This window comes from Sceloporus occidentalis, unplaced genomic scaffold (genome assembly GCF_023333645.1).
Source record: "Sceloporus occidentalis isolate IW3139 unplaced genomic scaffold, rSceOcc1.0.p SCAF_5, whole genome shotgun sequence".
NCBI lineage: Eukaryota > Metazoa > Chordata > Lepidosauria > Squamata > Phrynosomatidae > Sceloporus > Sceloporus occidentalis.
The window spans coordinates 68,859,891-68,880,007 of NW_028316985.1; the positions used below are offsets into that span (position 1 = coordinate 68,859,891).

The following is a 20,117-nucleotide window of genomic DNA, read 5'->3' on the forward strand; positions in this document are numbered from 1 at the left end:
GGGACATACTAAAACAAATGACAGTACTTGCCTATAGGGAAACCATACTTACCCACAGAGAGTCATTGGAGAATACTTGTCCATAGGGATTCATTGGAGAATACTTGCCCATAGGGAAACATAGGGCAAGTATTCACCACTGATTCCCTATGGGCAAGTATTCCCCTATGTTTCCCTATGAGCAAGTATTCTCCAATGTTTCCCAACAGGCAATTATTCCCCTATGTTTCTCTATGGGCAGTTATTCCCCTATGTTTCTCTATGGGCAAGTATTCACCTATGTTTCCCTATGGGTAATTATTCCTCTATGTTTCCCAATGGGCAAGTATTCCCCTATGTTTCCCTATGAGCAAGTATTCTCCAATGTTTCCCAACAGGCAATTATTCCCCTATGTTTCTCTATGGGCAGTTATTCCCCTATGTTTCTCTATGGGCAAGTATTCACCTATGTTTCCCTATGGGTAATTATTCCTCTATGTTTCCCAATGGGCAAGTATTCCCCTATGTTTCCCTATGAGCAAGTATTCTCCAATGTTTCCCAACAGGCAATTATTCCCCTATGTTTCTCTATGGGCAAGTATTCACCTATGTTTCCCTATGGGTAATTATTCCTCTATGTTTCTCAATGGGCAAGTATTCCCCTATGTTTCTCCATGGGCAATTATTCTCCAATGTTTCCCAACGGGCAAGTAATCCCCTATGTTTCTCTATGGGCAAATATTCCCCTATGTTTCCCTATGGGTAATTATTCCTCTATGTTTCCCAATGGGCAAGTATTCCCCTATGTTTCCCAATGGGCAAGTATTCCCCTATGTTTCCCTATGGGCAAGTATTCCCCTATGTTTCCCTATGGGCAAATATTCCCCTATGTTTCCCTATGGGTAATTATTCCTCTATGTTTCCCAATGGGCAAGTATTCCCCTATGTTTCCCTATGAGCATGCATTCTCCAATGATTCTCTATGGACATTGAATCTCTCTGCTCTGGGCTCCACAACAAACTCCCAACTCCCAGAAGTCCATAGCCTTGAGCCAGACAAAGAGTTAAAGCGGTGCCAAAACCGGGTTATTTCTCCAGTGTGGACGCAGCCGCTGAGGACACCGCTCCACCAAGTTGGAGAAGGAGGAGGAAAGGACCAGGCACCGAGGAAGGCAACCTGCTGCCCTGGGCAATCTCCCCAGGACTCAGGGGGCACACGAAGCAGAAGAAGGAGAAAGCGAAGGAGGAGGAAGAGAAGAGGCCCCTGGCGCGAAGGCGCTTGTGAGGCAGAGGATTATGTATAGAATGGGGTCCCCTTATATAAAATGGCAATAGCAGGGTTTGCTTTTTTGGTGTGTGTGTGTGTGTGTGTATTTTAAAAGCCGTGGATAAAATAAATAAATAGAGTCAGTGGATAGGGAAGGCTGCCTGCCTCAAGCCTTTTTGGTTCCTCATTCTTTACTGCACTATCCAGCCTTTAATACATGGAAAAATGGGGACTGAGGGCAGCCTCTTGCCTCCAGCCTGAGGGAGAAGGAGAGCTCTGCTTGGCAATATCCCTCGCTTGGCAAGGCTGGCCATCCTCCTCCTCAGAGGGAGGCTGGGCTGGGCACCTTCAAGGCTGGAGGAGGAAAGGGCCGGGCACCGAGTAACCTGCCCAGGGGAGCCTTCCCTGGGATTCAGGGAAGCTCTTGTGCGCGCCTCAAAGGAGAAGGAGGAGGAGGAGAAAGGCCAGGGAAGGCGAAGGGCCGTCTTCTGAAGGCGGGGAGAGGGGCAGGAGGAAAGAGGGAGGCGGTGGCCTCGGAGGGGAATAAGGGGGCAAAGACAACGGGACACAGAGGGAGAACCCTCCACTTGGGAATACAGGGCTCCGGGGGCTTTGAAGTTTGGGGTGTCTTTGGGGTCCTCCCCCTCCAAGGCTCTCTTCTTGAGGCAGCCTCCCTCCTTTGCTCCCCCTCTTTCCTTCTCTGCCCGAAGGAGCCCCCCTCGACGGCGGAGGGGAAGCCACCATGCAGAGGTCGCCGCTGGAGAAGGCGAACGTGTTCTCCAAGCTCTTCTTCAGGTAAGGCTGAAGGAGGCGGACGAAGGATGAGGAGGAGCCGGCGCCGCCGAATGTCGGGGAATGAATGCGCAAGAGCCCCAAAGAAATGGGGGGCTTGGCTCAAAGTAGAGAAAACATTCAGAGAACTAGGGCTGCTTCAGCCCTGAGGATGGAGGACGCCCGGGGATGCCTCCCGGATTGGAGGACGCGTCCTGGAAAAGGAGGACGAGGCGACAAGGAGGCGGCGGGGAGGCGAAAAGGGGAATGCGCAACTTTGCGCGCCCTTTTCCCTTCAGCCTCTTTCCCGAGGCAAGAATAAAAACCCCTCAGGGACCCCCTCTGGGCACCTGCTTCCTCTTGGCTGGAAGGAAGAGGTGATCTATTCCAGATTTTAAACACGCAACAACAACAAAATCCCTCCCGACAAAGCCGTGGTTAACGCCTGGCTTCTCGCGGGGGCCGTCGAAGCGCTGGAGGCGTCCTCCTTTTCCAGGACAGGCCCTACATTGCATCCTCCCTTCCCCTGGGCCCCACAACAACAAACTCCAACTCCCAGGATTCCATAGCCTTGAGCCAAGGCAATGAAAAGCGGTGCCAAACCGGGTTATTTCCCCAGTGTGGATGCAGCCCTAGGAATGTTTTGATAGGAATAGCAAATGGGGGCTTCTTCGCCCCGTTCCAAGAGGGTTTGGAGCTTTTATTGGGTCATGATCTCTTCCATTTCTCTGGGACGACCTCAATTTTGGGGTGAAAAGGAGAAGGCAATAGAGAGGGGTTCCCCCCCCCCAGAGGAAATTGCTCTTGTTCCCTTCTCTCTCTTCTGGGGCAATGGCCCCAAGATCCCCAGCTCAAGCAGATCCTCCTCCTCCCCCTCGATTAGTTAACCTTTGACGGAGGCGTCTTTGCTCACTTGCGGGATCTGCTCCTTGCTCATTCCGGGACAAGCCCTCGGAGGAGAGAGGAGAGGTTGCTGGATGCCGGTCTTCCCGCCCAGCCAGGTTCCCCGAAGCCTCTTGTTTGCTCACAGAGTCAAAGAGGACCGCTATGTCCACTCTAAGGAAGCTGCATGGCAGGCTTCAGAGAGAACTTGCCTGTATATATACTCGACTAAAAGTCAAACTCATGTATAAGTCAAGGGGCCAAAATTATGGATTTTGATCCAACTCATGGATAAGTTGAAGGGAAAACTTAGGCACATTAATGTAAAGAAGGATGAAAGAAGGAAGGAAAGGGAGAAATGTAAAGTACTGCACTTAGGGCGAAACAATGAAATGAACAGATATAGGATGGGGGACACCTGGCTGAATGAGAAAGGGATCTAGGAGTCCAAGTAGACCACAAATTGAACATGGGCCAACAGCTGAAAAGGCCAATGCGATTTTAGGCTGCATCAATAGAAGTATAGTGTCTAGATCAAGAGAAGTAATAGTGCCACTGTATTCTGCTCTGGTCAGACCCCCACCTGGAATATTGTGTCCAGTTCTGGGCCCCACAATTCAAAAAGGACATTGAGAAACTGGAGCGTGTCCAAAGGAGGGCAACTAAAATGGTGAAGGGTCTGGAAACCATGCCCTATGAGAAACGACTTAGGGAGCTGGGGGTGTTTAGCCTGGAGAAGAGGAGGTTAAGAAGTGATATGATAGCCTTGTTTAAATACGTGAAGGGATGTCATATTGAGGAGGCAGCAAACTTTTTTTCTGCTTCCCCAGAGACTAGAAATCGGAAAAATGGATGCAATCTACAGGAAAAGAGATTCCACCTCAACATTAGGAAGAACCTCCTGACAGTAAGGGCTGTTCAACAGTGGAACAAACTCCCTTGAAGTGTAGTGGAATCTCCTTCCCTGGAGGTCTTTAAACAGAGGCTGTATGGCCATCTGTCGGGGGTACTTTGAGATTTCCTGCATGGCAGAATGGGGTTGGACTGAATGGCCCTTGTGGGTCTCTTCCAGCTCTATGATTCTATGAAAGGAAAACGATGTCAAAGAACGATGCCAAAGAACAAAATTCCAGCAGGTGTAACTATTGGTGCACATACTAAAGGCTGCATGGATGAGAGAGTAGAATGAGTTGGTGCTTCCAGGTAGATTAAACTCTTGCCTTTCAATATATATATATATATATATATATATATATATATACTGTATATACTCAGGTATAAGTCTAAAAATTTAGACCAAAAATTTACCCCAAAAAACTGAATTAACTTATCCATGGGTCAATGGAAGTACAGTGGGGCCTCCGCATACGCGGACTTTTTAAAGTGGCTTTGAGCATACACGCTCAAGCCGCTGGGCACGCGCGGGGTGGAAGGGGCGGCGCGTCCCATTCAGTTGAATGGGTGCGCGCGCCCGTTGCGCCCCGCGCACCTCCGCGCCGCCGTCCATGAGCCCCATTGTTTACAATGGGGCTCGAGCATAGGCGGAAATCGCCATACGCGGTGGGATCCGGAACGGATCCCCCGCGTATGGCGAGGTTCCACTGTACAGTATTTTAACTCATTATATATATGGTGAAAGGCAAGTTTAATCTGCCCTGGAAGCACTCATACACCTCTACTGTCTCATCCATCAGGTCTTTAGCACAAATAGTTATGCCTGCAGGAATTTTGTTAGGTTCTTTGGCATTTTTTTTACCGTTGTTTCATCCTTTAGATCCTTTATTACATGACCCTAAGTTTTAAGTTTTACCCTCGACTTATCCACAGGTCATATCAAAATCCATAGTTTTGGCCCCAAAACTTGCACCAACTTATATATGAGTTTAACTTATAATCGAGTATAAATGGTATATATAATATGCATGTTAATATACAGTATTTACATTGACACATGGATAAGTCGACCCAGATTTTTGGGGTCAATTTTTTAACCTAAATTTCTAAACTTATACATGAGTATATTCAGTATGATCAATAAGGCCATGGGACCTTATGACACACAAGGCAAAGCGTCATCCAAACATCATGGAAACATGGCAGAAACGTTGCGGAAGCTCCAGGGATGTGATCATCTGTGGTGCTTCTAAAGTGTAATTGAGGCTTCCCGCTATGTTCCTTTTGCAGATAAGCTGGGAGGAGCCATTTTCTGAATAACGGGATATCCAGAAAATGGCATCCCTGCAAACGATTCCATGACAGGAACATAGCAGGAAGCCTAAATTTAGGCTTTAGAAGCTCCACGGATGATTACATCCCTGGTATTTCCACAATGTTTCCATGACATTTGGACCACATGTGATAAGGTCCATGAATTCAAAGATATCACCCTGTTAGTCTGTGGAATCAGTCTGGAGAGGGATCTTGTAGCAACTTTGAGACTCACTGAAAGAAAGACTAGTCTACGAAAGCTCACACTGTCACCTTCTTTCTTTAAGTAATTAGAGTTTGTCACACTGGGGCTGATTTCAGCATTAAAGAGAGATTAGAGCACATTTAAAGCATCCCGCAAATGAAGCGCAAAAATCATTGTCACTGAAATCCTGAAAGTAAAAAGGTGCACATTAATGCTTCTTGTGACCACTTTAATGGCAGGACTTGTGCGACGTCATGTGAAATTGTTATGTGTAATTACGTGATTTTTACTCCTGATCTCTTTCGTGTGATAAACTCCTTAGTATCAATGGTGCTACAAGATCTCTCTACATAATAATTACATGAGTTAGCTATTAGTTAGTATATTATTATTATTGTTATTATTTCAGAAGATAGCAATGGCAAACCCCATCTGAAGAAACTTATCAATAAAACCCCAAGATAGGTGCACCTTAGGGTCAGAATCAACTTATATTATAATAAAATAATAATAATAAGTATTATTACTGTGTGCCTTCAAGTCATTTCTAATTTATGACGAACCTATCACAGGCTTTTCTTGGCAAGTTTTGTCAGAGGGCGATTTATCACTTTGAGGCTGAGAGAGTGTGCTTTGCCCAAGGTCTGAGCAGTGATTTGAACCCTGGTCTCCAGAATCCTATTCCAGTGCTCAAACAACTACACCACACTGGCTCTCCATCATCATCATCATCATCATCATCATCATCATCATCATCATCATCAATTATATTCATTTATATCCTGCTTTCCCCCCACATTTGGGACTCAAAGTGCCTCACAGTTTAAATACAATTAAAAACGTATAAAAATTAGCATGAAAATAGAATCAAACTGTTACAGTATTTAAATCACCACAGATTAAAAGTCTAGATGCAGTTAAAAAGGATGAAAGCACTTTAAACAGTTCAGTTAAAACTGTGCATTACCCCCAACTCATTCTTTAAAAACTTTCTGTGTTATTCAGACCAACTGAATAAAAAGGAGGATGTATAGTGGCTTGAGTGTTAGACTGTGACTCTGGAGAATAGGGTTGGAATCTCCACTTGACCATGAAACCTCTGGGTGACTTTGAGCAAGTCACACACTCTCAGCCTGAGAGGATAGCAATGGCAAACTGCCTCTGAAGAAACTTGCCAAGAAAACCCATTAAAGGTTTGCCTTAGGGTTGTCATAAGTCGGAAACAACTTGAAAGCACACAACAACAATGAATAAAAAAGACACCTAGGAGGGGGCCATTCTGTCCTCCCTGGGAAGGGAGTTCCAGAGTCTAGGGCCAGCCACCGAAGAGGCCCTTTTTTCTGTCCCCACCAACCATGCCTGCAATAATAGAAGAGAAGGGCCTCTTCTAATAATATCAGAACCTGGGCCATCTCATACAGGGAGAATTTATCTCCCATCTTCCATCTGTCAGGGACATGAAGGTAAGACTGAGAGCAAGGAGCTCTCAGGTGTTCTCCCATCACTCCAGCACCCAGCTCAGGGCAAACTTAATTCCAGAAGAGTGGATCTCAGATCATGGTCCTTACAATAAATTCCCTAACTCTCCCCCATAATTTCTGTTTTAAACTAGAAGTGGGAATCATATATCTACCAATACAGCAGGTTCCATGGACCCCAGAATAGATGGAGCAGGAGGGGTTTGACCTCCCTGCTCCCACTAAGCTGATTCAAGTGGTCTGGAAACATTGTACTACTAAGAGCCCTATAAAAATGCTCAGAAGCTCCTTTCATGAATTCAGAGTAGCTTACTCCTAAGCAAGTATGCACAGGATATATCACAGGCAGGCTTTATTATTCTGTAAAAGGATGCAGTTGCTTAGTGGTTAAGATGCGAATTCTGACGATCGTAAGGTCAGCAGGTTGGCAGTTCGAGGCCTTGAGTACCACATGGTGGGGTGAGCTCCTTTCACTAGTCCCAGTTTCTGCCAACCTAGCAGTTCAAAAGCATGCAAATGCAAATAGATAAATAGGTATGATTTCAGTGGGAAGGTAAAAGTGTTCAGTGCAGTCATGCTGGCCACATGAACAGCAGAGCAGTCCTTGGACAACACTGGCTCTTTGGCTTAGTAAGGGAGATGAGCACTGCCCACTACAGTCAGTTACAACTAGACATTTGTGTCAAGGGTCTACAGGGCTCGACAGACCACCCCTAAGGAGCAGCCTGCAGGCGTCCTTTTTAGCACCAAATTGGGGCCGTGGCAACTACATGCTATGGCCCTGATCTGGCCTTTCCGTGACACAAAAAGCAGCTCCTTTTTGCGCCATGGAAAGGGCACTGTACTTGCTGGTGCCATTACTTTTTGGCACTTCTTTGGTGCTGTGTCATCTTGATGGAACACCAGAGGAGTGCCATGACATTGCCCACTGTTTGGTGCAGTGTGTGGCATCACGCTGGCATGGGGGTGGAGTTGGGGCATGCGTTGTTTGAACACTAGGCCCCACTCTGCCCCAGACTGGCCTTTATCACCAGTCTGTACACCCTGTACCTTATTACCTTTACCTAAAATTTCTGTGTAGATGAACATTCTCAGGAACTGTCAGTCAGAAGTGTACTAAACAAGCAAGCACTAAACTATTAAGATGGCTATTGTAGTTGAACCCTCTCAGAAATAATAAAGCCTGCCTATATGTCCTGAGCATACTTGCTTAGGATAAGCTACACTTAATTCATGGAGGGCACTTTTAAGCATGCATTGAGTCTTCATAGTGAAGGATATTTCAGTGATAGTTTATCCTCTTCCAGCAAGTAAACAAAAGTAATACCAACCAGCCTGCCAATGTTGAGATCCTCCTCATCTTATAAACATTTCTGGGGTTCTTGGCTGTAACTTCCAGCATTTTTCATCATTGGTTACTCTGGTTAGAGTTGCAGGGAGTTGTAGTCCAACATTGTCTGGTGGACCGTCTGGCTTCCACTCCTACATCAGTGCCAAAATACTTTGAACAAGATGGTGTCTTGTGGTGGGGAGAGGTAACTTGAGTATTTCTTCCTCTCTGGTTTGGAGGAAGAGAGAAGTATTTCTCATTCTGCCATAACTCTAGAACTCAGGGTTATGCAGTGAAATTGATTGGCAGTACATTCAAGATGGACTTGTACTACTCTATACAATACTGTGTTAATTTGTGGAATTCACTGCCACAAAGTATGGTGATGGTCACAAGATTGACATCCTTAAAAGGGGATAAATTCAGAGCTTGGGAAAATGCTCTTTGGGACTACTACAACATCCAGAATCCCTAGTTGGGTTGAATACTGTCCATGCTTGTTGGAGGATTATAGAATTTATGGTCCAAAAATGATCACGCCAAAAGAATTCTGAACAAGATAAGTTAATTAAGGAAAGCACTATCTATAGATCTTGGTAATATTGACTATATGCAATCAATATGTTGCTAAATACAAGTTCCTGGAGAGTACACAATGGTAGAGGCCACCTGTTGCTTTGAAGAGCTGAAGACATCTGGTTTGCCTCTGTGGAAATTTTGATGCTGGACTAGAAAGACCTCTGGTTTGACATAGTCCTCTAGTGTCCTTTAGATGATTTTAAAAATTTTAACAGCTGTCCTTTCCAGGCAATTTGTTTTCTGCTTGTGTGTAAATGTGGGGCGACAGAAATGCAACCCCTTGATTAGTTTTGCCCTCCAGACACACTGAACAACTGGTCTGCCCATATGTGCCAAGTTAAAGGGTGGCAAAGGAACAAGATGTGACTTAAGGGCACATTTATATGATAACAATCTTTATTAACTCAAAACAACTATCATCCCCAGTTCTGTGCTCACACAATTAAAGATTAGAATCATTATTCCACACACAAACATGCATTGAAAGAAAGGGGAAAATATCCACCTGTTTACTTCTGTTTTATGATCAACTATGCCTGTATGGAAAGGCTAAAATGCATGATCAGTGAACAACATAACAGGTGCAACAACAAATTCAAATGCCAAGTACAAAACCCAACCTAATGAACTAACACAAAAAATGATAAAATACAGAAAATTTAGAACCTGAAACCTGACAAGAAATAAAACAGAAGTTAATAGTAACATGTAATATGCAGTAAAATAGCAAAGATGCAAAAGGTTTTTCTGGGAAGGGGGAAAACAATGTTGACATTAGGCATGTTTCCCTGTGAAAGATATTTCATAACCAGGCTCTGCCACAGAGAAGGTCCTTTCTCTAACAGCCAACACTGAGAAGGAGGACTTCATAGGAGGTTCTCCATAGATGATCTTAAGGCACAAGTAGGCACTTACGGAAGGATTCAGGATTGAGGTCCAAAGTCATGAAGAACTTTATAGATGAAAGCCAGTGCTTTGAATTTCAACAAACTGGGAGCTAGGCAAATGAAAGAGGACTGGCACAATATTCAAACTGTCATGTTCTGCAGCAGCAATAGTTTCCAGATCTTCAAAGGCAGCTTTATATTCAACACATGGCAGTTTTCCTAATAGAAATGTACTAAATCATAGATTGCAGCTGTCCAATAATTAATTCCAGATAAGGCTGTGAGTGGGATACCAGCCTAAGCTGGTAGGATGTGCCATGCAACAGAGGCCACTTTAACATCTTACTACATTATTTGATCCAGAAGTATTTCTAAACTACAAACATGGTGGAATATTTCCAAAAGAAATTGATTCTCCAACATCCAGACCTAGAAACCAGCAGTGAGCTGTGCTACCATTTCATTTGGACTGAACCTCAGCTTGTTTGATATAGGTATGGAGTAATACAGAGAATAAGAGGGAACTGTGCAAACTTCAAAGCAAAGATGACATGAAACTGAACAGGAATCCTCCATTATTACCTTCTGGAATCAGCTATTCAATTAGGTGTAGAAGCAACACAAAATATTCTCATCCACACGTGCATTTGAGGATACAGAGTATTCAGATCTCACCTGCATCTTCTCTATGGTCAGGAACAGATGCAGTATCACCAGCAAAAACAACAGAGAGTTCTGTGGTATTTTACTAACAGATATATTATAGTACAAGCTTTTGTGAACTACAGCCAACTTTACTGGATTTGTTTTTCAAATTATAACCTGCCTTAAATCTCAGTATCATCATCATCATTGTTGTTGTTGTTGCCATTCAAAGATATAAAGGAATTTTGTAGTACCTTTGAGACTGGAAAACATAATTTTCTAGCATACATTTTGCAGACTTCAGTCCAAGTCATCAAATGCATCCTTTTCTCAATTTCAAAGAGGCTACAGGATTTAAATATATATATATATTAGGTAGAAACATCTAAAATGGCTATGTGTTTGAATGCTGTCATCTTCCAGAATCATACAGTACACATGATTGGGAATGTGATAGTAGAGACTGAAATTGAGGAAAATTAAATGAAGGAAGTACTGATAGTGACAATTATATTATTAATACTGGCCATGTAAGCTGTTATTCTGTAGAGTCTTATTCATGTGTAAGTTCCTTATCGAAGCAACTGGACATTTTTGACCAAGGTGGAACATTGACATTTAGTTCAGGTTTGTGTAAAAGTGGAATTGCACATGTGGTGTCATGGGCATTCTCTTCTGCCTTTGCTTGCACATTTGGTTGTATATTGGGCAATGTTGGCATTCAGCACAAGGGTTGCATAGCCCAATAAATGTGTAACTCCACATTTGGAGATTTATGTTATGCATCTCCAATGTAGGATCTCAACTACAATGAAATAATAATAATAATAATAGTAATAATAATTTCTTACCCACTTCTCCCCATGGATTAAGGCAGGGCACAATGACTGAGAAACAAACAACATCAGTTAAAACAAACATCAGTGTAAAAAGACAAATAAAATGTACACTTTATTAAAACAATCCACATTTAAATTCATCATTTAAAACTCACAATTTAAAAATCATCCATTACTAAGAATTTTGTATGGTGTGAAATGGGAGGAGGTCAATTGGAGGGTAGGGGTGACACCATGAGTTACCGCACTGGGTGACACCAGCCCTAGGGACGCTGAATTAATTGACAAAAACTCAAATGATTTGTTACTAGTTGACTATCCTTATTTATATTTTGTTATTCATGCCTTAGAACAGGGGTAGGCAACCTTTTTGAGCCGGGGGCCGGGTTGCTGTCCCTCAGACAACTGGGGGGCCGAAACCAAAAAATAAATAATGAAACAATTTTTTAAAAATTTAAATAAATAAATAAATAAACCGGGACAAATGTAGGACAACATTTTTCAAATGGTGGACACTTTTTTTAAAAATGTGGAGGACACGCAAAAAAAAATTGCTGATTTTTTAAAAAAATGTTAATATAAATGCATGTTTCTGAGGCATCTATAGACAATTGCCCCCCTTGCCCCTGCGCACGAGAGGCCAAAGGCCCCGGCGGCAATCGGCGGCAGGACCAGGCTGGGGCCGGTCCCAAGGCCTCGCCGGGCCGCATCCAGCCCGCGGGCCGCAGGTTGCCTACCCCTGCCTTAGAATAATATGTTTTAAACAAGCTAACATTGACACTTACTTACTTGGAATTAAATCCCATTCAGTAATGTGACTTCTTTGAACAAATGTATAGTGTCCTTCCCTTCGTCCTTAGAGGAATAAGACAAACCAGGGAACAGTGGATTTTCTTGGCAAGTTTAGAATGCTAAAGTCAAGATAGGCACTCTTGCAGTAAGTCAGGTATCTAAGAATATTTAGGACACTGAAGTCAAGACAGTAAACAGGTATCCAAAATATGTTAACTTTTTCTATAACAGAAGACAGCAACTTCCAATCATCCAGGAACCATTTTTTCACTCCTGGGACCTACTGAGGCCTCACCAGTCTGCAGCTTGTTTGGGGAGGGTAATCCTAGCCTTTTCATCCTCTTTCTCTATCCATCCTAATATCTCTATATTTGTAAGTCTTTCCCCAGAATTGGTTGAAAAATTAAAACATAAATTTGTGTCTAGGAGTCTTTAAAAAGAATACATAAATGTCATCCTTTTCTGTATTTTGACAATTTGACTGCAGGAAGAGATTGTGGGGCACTCCATTTTGCCATAAAAACACTGTTCCTGGCAGGATGAAAAGCAAGGTTTTTGATTTAAAAGACTCACCATACAACTTATCATTTGGCCACAAAAAAACTTTGGGGGCTGCATCCTTCCTGTTGGCCCAGATTTTGCCCCATGGAAAAGGTCAGTTCTAATGGATGGGGAGGAAATGTTTACATGCTACAGCTTCTCTTTTTTCAACTTCTCAAAGATGGACTACCAATTAACAATACATGTGAACATTTCCCCCTCAAAAACATAAATAATGAATTTACATAATAAACATTACACTGCATGAAACCAAAACTGCTCTTGCGTATGGGTTGATTGTTTTCATGTATACACTTTCCTTTTTTCCATTTCTAAAAATGACAACATGATGTACAAGGTACAAAATACATTAATAAACTAGAATATATTTGTTGTATCATTGGTCTCAAGTAGTTTGTAGCCAACATTTCCATTCGCTATCTCTGATTCACAGCTTAAACATATTACGTTTGTGTGAAACCGAACTTGGGAGGTGAAACAGACTCCCCATTCTCTGTTCAGCCTTCTTTGTTTATATTAAACAAGCTTTTTGTCCATCAAGGATGAGCTGTCGGTTAGTCTGGATACAACTGGTCCTATGCATAAAAGGCTGAGCCAGTGTAAACCTCTTCCTGCACATGAGAGAGAATACATCTTTTAGTTCAAGTACCTTCTGAATCTCAAGTTCCAGTACTAGATATATGTAGCTGCATCTGGAAGAAGGTCCTCAATGGCATCACTAGGGTTGTCATCACCTGGTGCAGTATTTTATGGTGTCACCCCGCATTGACTTCCTCCCATTCCACACCATAAAGGCATGCAGGCGAATGCCACTGCCTGTTTCTGCCAAAAGTCAGATGTTTGGGGAACAATGGTGTCATCCACCCCTAAGGTGTCACTTGATGCAGTGTGCGCCCCCCCCCCCCAACCCCTCTAGTCATTCCCTGGGAGTACTGGCAGGAGAACCATTTGAGTACATATCTTTTTTGACTCTCAAAGAATACTACTAAATGGATAGTAATTTGATAATTTAGGGTGGAAATGCTTCACGATAGGAGTAGTTTAATAGTCACTGGGAATTTTGAAACTGATAATCTTTCATTGAGAATTAATGTTTAATGGTAGTTTGTTCTTATATATAGTCGTAATGGAACTCCATTCAGAGCAAAGTACTAAAGTCTCAGTGAAAGTTTCACATCTTCCTTTACTTTTAATGGAATCTAAGTGACATGTTTTTGCCTTCTGCAGGCCTATTTGTGTTCATATAAGGTAACCAAATATGTTCCTTGATCCTTTTTTAAAACCTAGATATTAGCAGAGCTCTTCTGACTTTTGTTTATATAACTGCATTTCAGTATTGCAAATGAGACCTCACAAATTTCTTACATAAATATATTAAAATAGGACTGGAAAAGTCCTAAGATTTCAAATTACTAGAAGCTATAATTAGCATTGAACTGAAACACCTCTGTGTTGAAAAAGAAACTGTGGGCTATATCTAATTGTTAGTTCTTACTAGAATAGACGAGACTAATCAATGGGATTTACAAGTTTTGATTTGAGCAATTGTATTCACTTAATGAGTCTGCTTGAGCTATGACTTCCAGTCAGGATAATATTGTATGTAAGCCTCCAGTGTGTCATTTGTAGGTGGCTAGGGCAACTGGTTACTTGGAATATTGATTAGTTCTTTTGTAAGATATCCTAGTTGATTCCAGAATGTGTGTTGAAATGTATGTGGTAATCATCTTGTGCAGGAGTATTTCCTTGTTTGTTTGTAGTTCCTCATTCCTAGCTTCCCCTGAGACTGTCAGATTCTAAACTATTAGATTGAGTTCAGAAACTGTTTTACATTTTTTTTTGCCTAGCATACCTAACCATATGATGATCACATAAGCATAGGGTTCAAATGCAAGAACTGCAAAAATTATGAATAGCAGGGAACTAGTTTAATGCATCAGTGTTTTTGGTGAAATTACCATGGCAGATAAAATGGATCTGTTCCTTGTTGTTCTAACATCAAAGCCAAAGATACTCCCCCAGTGGAAAGCTTCAGCTGGATGCATCTGTTGCAGGTAGTTTGCTGGAATGGAAAACCAGCAGTTTTATTGTTGTGTACAACCCTGCACCAGCTTCACGGAGATAAAAATATGGATGAGGATGAGGCAAATGCTTTATCTGATTACCATGCTATGCATATTAGTCTGATAACTCTATTTTATGTTAGAAATTCCAGACTGCCAGTGCATCAGCTTGCATTTTGCAAGTAGTGTGCAAAATAAGACTATACATTGCCATTCTGCAAAAGCAACTGCAGATGTTGCTGCTTGGTTTATATTCATGAACTATGACTAAAATACTCTTTTAGTGTAAACTTGTTCTACCTAGAATTAGATTTGCATAATGCAAACTTTGATACAGTGAAAACTTGCTGAAGATCACTGCTTGAAATAAATTTCCCAAAATGTATAATGTATTAATCATAACATTTCATAATTGAGCTTCTTTGCTAGCTAAAGATAGCAATATACTTATGCTTTGCAGATCACGTGACAGATGTCTTTGCTTACAGCTAACATGTGCACAAGCAAAATTAATGTTTCTGATGGTCATTTTAGAAAACAAGTAGGCATTTGATGAGGTCATATATGAAATCAAACCACTGGTTTTTTGGGAGACCTGCCATGCTGCAGAAATAAAGCAAATTGACACCACTTTAACTTCATGGCTGTATCCTGTGGAATCGTGGGTTTTGTAGTTTGATGAGGTATTCAGTGTAGTCTATCAGAGAGCTCTGATGCCTCACCAAACTACAAATCTCAGGATTCTGTAGGATAGAATTATAGCAGTTAAAGTGGTGTCAAACTGCTTTATTTCTGCAGTGTAGATAGAGCCACAGTTTACTATAATGGATGGAAGTTATCCTTTTGTTTATTTGGCCAGCTTCTGTACTAGTGTTGTGAAAAACAGAGTCATTCTTGTTGTGCCTGAAGAAGGGTGGGTAATAAAATTACTTTTCTCTCCGCTTGAAAAGTGTGAGATAATTACATTGTCTTGTCTCTCACAATGGCCAGGGATCAGCCATTCCAATCAGGGACGGGAAATTCCTTTTGAAGCTCGTTCTTCCAAATGTCAGTGCTTTATAGCATCATTGCAGTAAAACCGCAGGGGTGCAAGAGGGTGTGAATTTTCGCACACTAGTGAAGCTGTTTTGCCAATGAGGTGTTGAGATTGTGTATTGTTGTTCTTTTTGTGATGAGTGGATTCAAATTTGCTAAGCTAAAACAGAAACTGTCACACAAAGGAGGGGGAGGAAGAGGTAGCTTGGTGTAGTTTATGAGGAAGAAGAGTGAAGAAGAAAAACTGGGATCAGTTTTGTCTACGAGTCCCATAGTTAGAAGGGGGATTGTGGGAGCTGTCCAAAATTTTTCCCAGCTTTGATTTTCTTTCTCTACCCTGCTCTCTCCAGCACAAACTAAAATGCACTGAACTCAGTGAAGTTTGCAAAGTTCCAGCAGCCCCTACCTGGTTTAGCCAGTGCTGAGAAATGCTGGGAGCTGCAGTCCTCCAACTACATCCAGAACTTGGAAGTCATGCAGGGTCAGTCAGACCTGGTTAGTACTTGGATGTGAGACTGCCAGGGGATACTAGGTGTCGTAGGCTAGCTTTCAGAGGAAGGAATCCACCTTTGAGGATTCCTTGCCTGAGAAAAGCCTAGGAAATTCACAGGACCACCCATACATTGATGGGCTTTTTGAAGATGCATGTGGACACACACAGTTCTCTCTCAGCCCCTGTAGCCTGGTCCTGTGGCATATCTGACCCAAGGCACCAGAGGAGGAGCAAAGGGAGAGTCTTAGAGTTGGAAGGGTCCCTCAAGGGCCATCCAGTCCCACCCCATTCTGCCATGCAGGAATACAGAGAATCCTAGAATTGGAAGGGCCCCTCAAGGGCCATCAAAGATCCAGTAGCTTAACAAAAGACCAGCTCCTGGAAATGTTAATAAAAGGGGATAAGAAATATTAAATCTTCCATGATTACCTGCTTCCGATTTATGGCAACCTTATTTTGAAGTCTTCTTGGCAAGGCTTGTTCAAAGGGAGGAGGCTTAGAAAGTGGGACTTTTGCTCATGGTCATTTCCCTCTCCTTCTGCCCTCCCACTGAAATTATCACAGAAGAGAATGGGGGTGGGGATGGGGTGAGGTAGCAATTCTCTTTACCAAGCAGAAATTCTGCAATGTATCCCAGTGGTCATCTAGTCCATCCCCTTCTGACATGAATACCTAAGATTCTAGAGTTCGAAGGGACTCATTGCCTTTCCCTGAGGCTGAGAGCCTGTGACTTCCCCAAGGTCACCCAGTGGGTTTCTATGGTAGATTGGGAGGCTAGGGTTCTAATCCCTGCTCAGCCATATAAACCCACTGGATGATCATGGTCAGGTCCATTTACTTAGCCTCAGGGACATTATGAACCATCCTTGCCAAGCAAACCCCATGATAGGTTTGCCTTAGGATCACTATGGGAGAGTATGACTTTGAAGGCTGTTGCTGCATGCCTTTGAGTCATTTTCATGACAACCCTAAAGCAAATCAATCATAGAGTTTTCTTGGCAAGGTTTCTTCAGAGGGTGTTTGCCTTTCTCTTCCCCGAGGCTGAGAGAGTGTGACTAAGACTATTGAGTGCCTTCGAGGTGTTTTTGACTCATGGCAACCCTAAGGCAATGTCCCTATCAGGGGGTTCTCTTGGCAAGGCTTGTTCAGAGGGTTTTTTGCCATGACCTTCCCCTGAAGCTGAGAGACTGTGACTTTGTACATAGTTGTTGTGATTGTATGCAGTGGCATTTCCAGCTGGGGTGTCACCCGGTGTGGGAGGTGGGACTTCCAAGGGGTGAGGCTTATGGAGGTGCTGCTGGATTTCAGAGCAAGGAACTGTCAAAACAACTTATTCCTTGACTAAGAGGCTGTACACACAGCTCGTAAGGGGCGGCTGTATACTGCCCCTAGAAGTGTTGGGTTGAGGACGCAGAGACTGCATGCCACACCCCCAACCTGGTGCAAAAAGTACATGCAAGTTGTGGGTTCTTTTTATGCCCCAGAAAGGACATCATAATTGCGGCGGCATGGCTTTTGGATGGCCTTTTGGCTCTGCATCATCTAGGTGCAGTGCCAGGGCTGCACCATGATGCCACATGCCATCTAGAAGGGTGCACGGTGTCATGGCACAAAAGGGCAGAGCTACAGTGTCCAGCGTTTGGATGCCGTGTCATGGCTCTACTTACAGGCTGGCACAAAGTGCCGGTTTGTAGAGCCCCTAAGAAACCCTAATTGTGTTGAACTACAACTCCCTTCATCTTCAGACAGTTTGATGATGCTTCATCTTGTAGTTGTTGTGTCCATCTAAATCATTACCAATTTATGTTGATTCTTAGGCAAACCAATCACAGGGTTTTCTAGGCAAGTTTCAGAGGGGATTTGCCATTCACATCCTCTGAGGCTGAAACAGTGTGACTTGTCCAAGGTCTCCCCATGACCAAGATGGAATTCAGACCTGGTCTCCAGAGTCCTACTGTTGCTTTCAGAGACTATAACTCTGTGCAAGTAGCACAGGGGCCAATTACTTTGTGCGAGATTAAATTCAACATTCCTTAATCTGAAAAGGGTGTAAAAAAACTAGTTTAACATACTCCACATACAATTGATTTTAGCATGTACAGTCAAAGGTTTTCTTGCTATAGATTTAGTTCTACATTACCAAAGGAAAGTAAAAACGTGTCTAGAAAAGAAAATTGCACTGGTATATGGCATTACTCATTGATCAACAAACAAAGTAAAACAAAACACTGATTACTTGCCTAGACTTTTCCATGAATATGTCTTATAAAGGTTAGCTGTTAAGTTCCTGGAGCTTTAAGCAGAACATTGATTCTTCCTTTATAAAGGGCTCAGTCTGCATTAGTACAGCTAAAGCTTTTCATTGTCAGATAGTAATTGACATTTGGAAAGAAAAATACAGTATTGCGCATTTTGATATTTTTGTAGCATATTTTGCAATGGTTTATTGCTTAGATTAGCCTGTACCACTTCAGATTTTGATGACAGATTTAGTAGCCATTTATAAAATAGTTCTTGAGAGGTAATAGGCAGTCAGAATTCTGAGTAGTGGCCTCTGTTCTCCTATGTAAAATAGTTGACTAGTATATCATTTTTTCATATAATTATACATTTGGAAAGGACCAAAATGCTACTTGCTTCAGTCTGTCACCTATCATGCACGTCCTGCTTTCCCCCCATATAATCTTGTCTGTCCCAATCCAGACCTCAATGTGCTACAAGTAGTCTCATAGAATAATCTTGAATAGAATATTCAAGAGTCTCATAGAATAATCTTGAATAGAATAATGACTTAACTTAAGTGAACAGAATCTTCCATAATCCCTTGAATATCCCTTAGGGAATATAGGAAAATCAGAATATGAATGAATGAATGAATGAATGAATGAATGAATGATAAAATCCACTGTGATAAAGCAGAATGACCAAATTGACCAGTGTTAGCCTGTAATGCTTTGTATATCTGAAATGCAGGCTTGGGAATTACCAAACCAATGTGAATATGTTTAATATAATTATTCTATTTATAAGATCAATAAATCTGAGAGCACTGAGGTAACTGCTAGAGAATTAATGTTATAGGAAGAAGGCATACTTACAATTGGTACATTTAATTGTGATATTCCCAGAGCAAAAACTACTGCTTTGGCCGGCATCCATAGTTTTTTGTGGGTTTTTCGGACTATGTGGCCATGTTCTAGAAAAGTTTCTTCCTGAAGTTTTGCCAGCATTCGCCACAGATGCTGGCGAAATGTCAGGAAGAAACTCATCTAGAACATGGCCACATAGCCCGAAAAACCCACAATAAACTATAGCTGAATATTATTTCAAAACTGTGACAAGATTGTGTTTTTGATTTCACTTGACATTTCAGCATACTCTCTCTTCTCTGCATGCACTCATGCATTGTGTGCATCATATGCAGATAATAGGTCATAAGACACATTCACCTTTGTCCACTCCTTGCCCCCCCCCCCCCAAAGATCTGCTAGCTAAAATAGTTGTCTCACTCTGCCATCTGGCCCAGCTAGTTACGATGACATTGGGGTGAAGCAGATGAGCCAAAAGGAATGGCCAGAGGCTGTTCCAGCTATGATTGCTCTGGGACTATGGTGACCAGACAGCCCATTCCCAAAACGGTCCACCACTGCAGTCCCAAACAGACTTCTGGCTGGAATGGATTTAATCAGCTCTTTTTGCCAGTGGCTTCGGGCTGCCTTAGGTGATCTCGGAATCACTTCCAGCCATGTCAGGGGCATGTGTAATCTAAACACCATGCCCCCGAAGTGTCTGGAAGTCACTCTGTTTGGCCTGTCTGTTTCAGGCCATTGAAAACTAAACTGGACTTAATCAGAAGTAAATGTGTTAAATATCTCCTTGTTCAATTTGTTGTGAAGCATCAGGCACAGTATTTTAAAGAAGAGACACTGGCTATAGCTAATCTTGGGATATATCAGCACTAATGTATGATAAATTCTGAAATGTAGGCATGGAAGTCCCCATAGCTATGCCTTTAAGGAGTGAGAAAGTTCGTGAAGCTGTATTGATCCATGTCTACAATCCAGTAGTAGCAGTTTTGATCTGCACCAGGGACAAGTTTTTTG

The 20,117-nt window shown here is 42.5% G+C and overlaps 1 protein-coding gene across 1 annotated transcript in view; it reads left to right on the plus strand.

Moving 5' to 3' along the window:
- Positions 1-1,988: 1,988 nt before the first annotated feature.
- The window catches only part of LOC149312289 (cystic fibrosis transmembrane conductance regulator-like), a 116,467-nt gene continuing 98,338 nt past the window's right edge, over positions 1,989-20,117 (plus strand). Inside the window, exon 1 of the mRNA XM_089527187.1 lies at positions 1,989-2,041. Coding sequence (XP_089383313.1) covers positions 1,989-2,041 — 53 coding nt within the window. The remainder of the gene's footprint in view (positions 2,042-20,117) is intronic.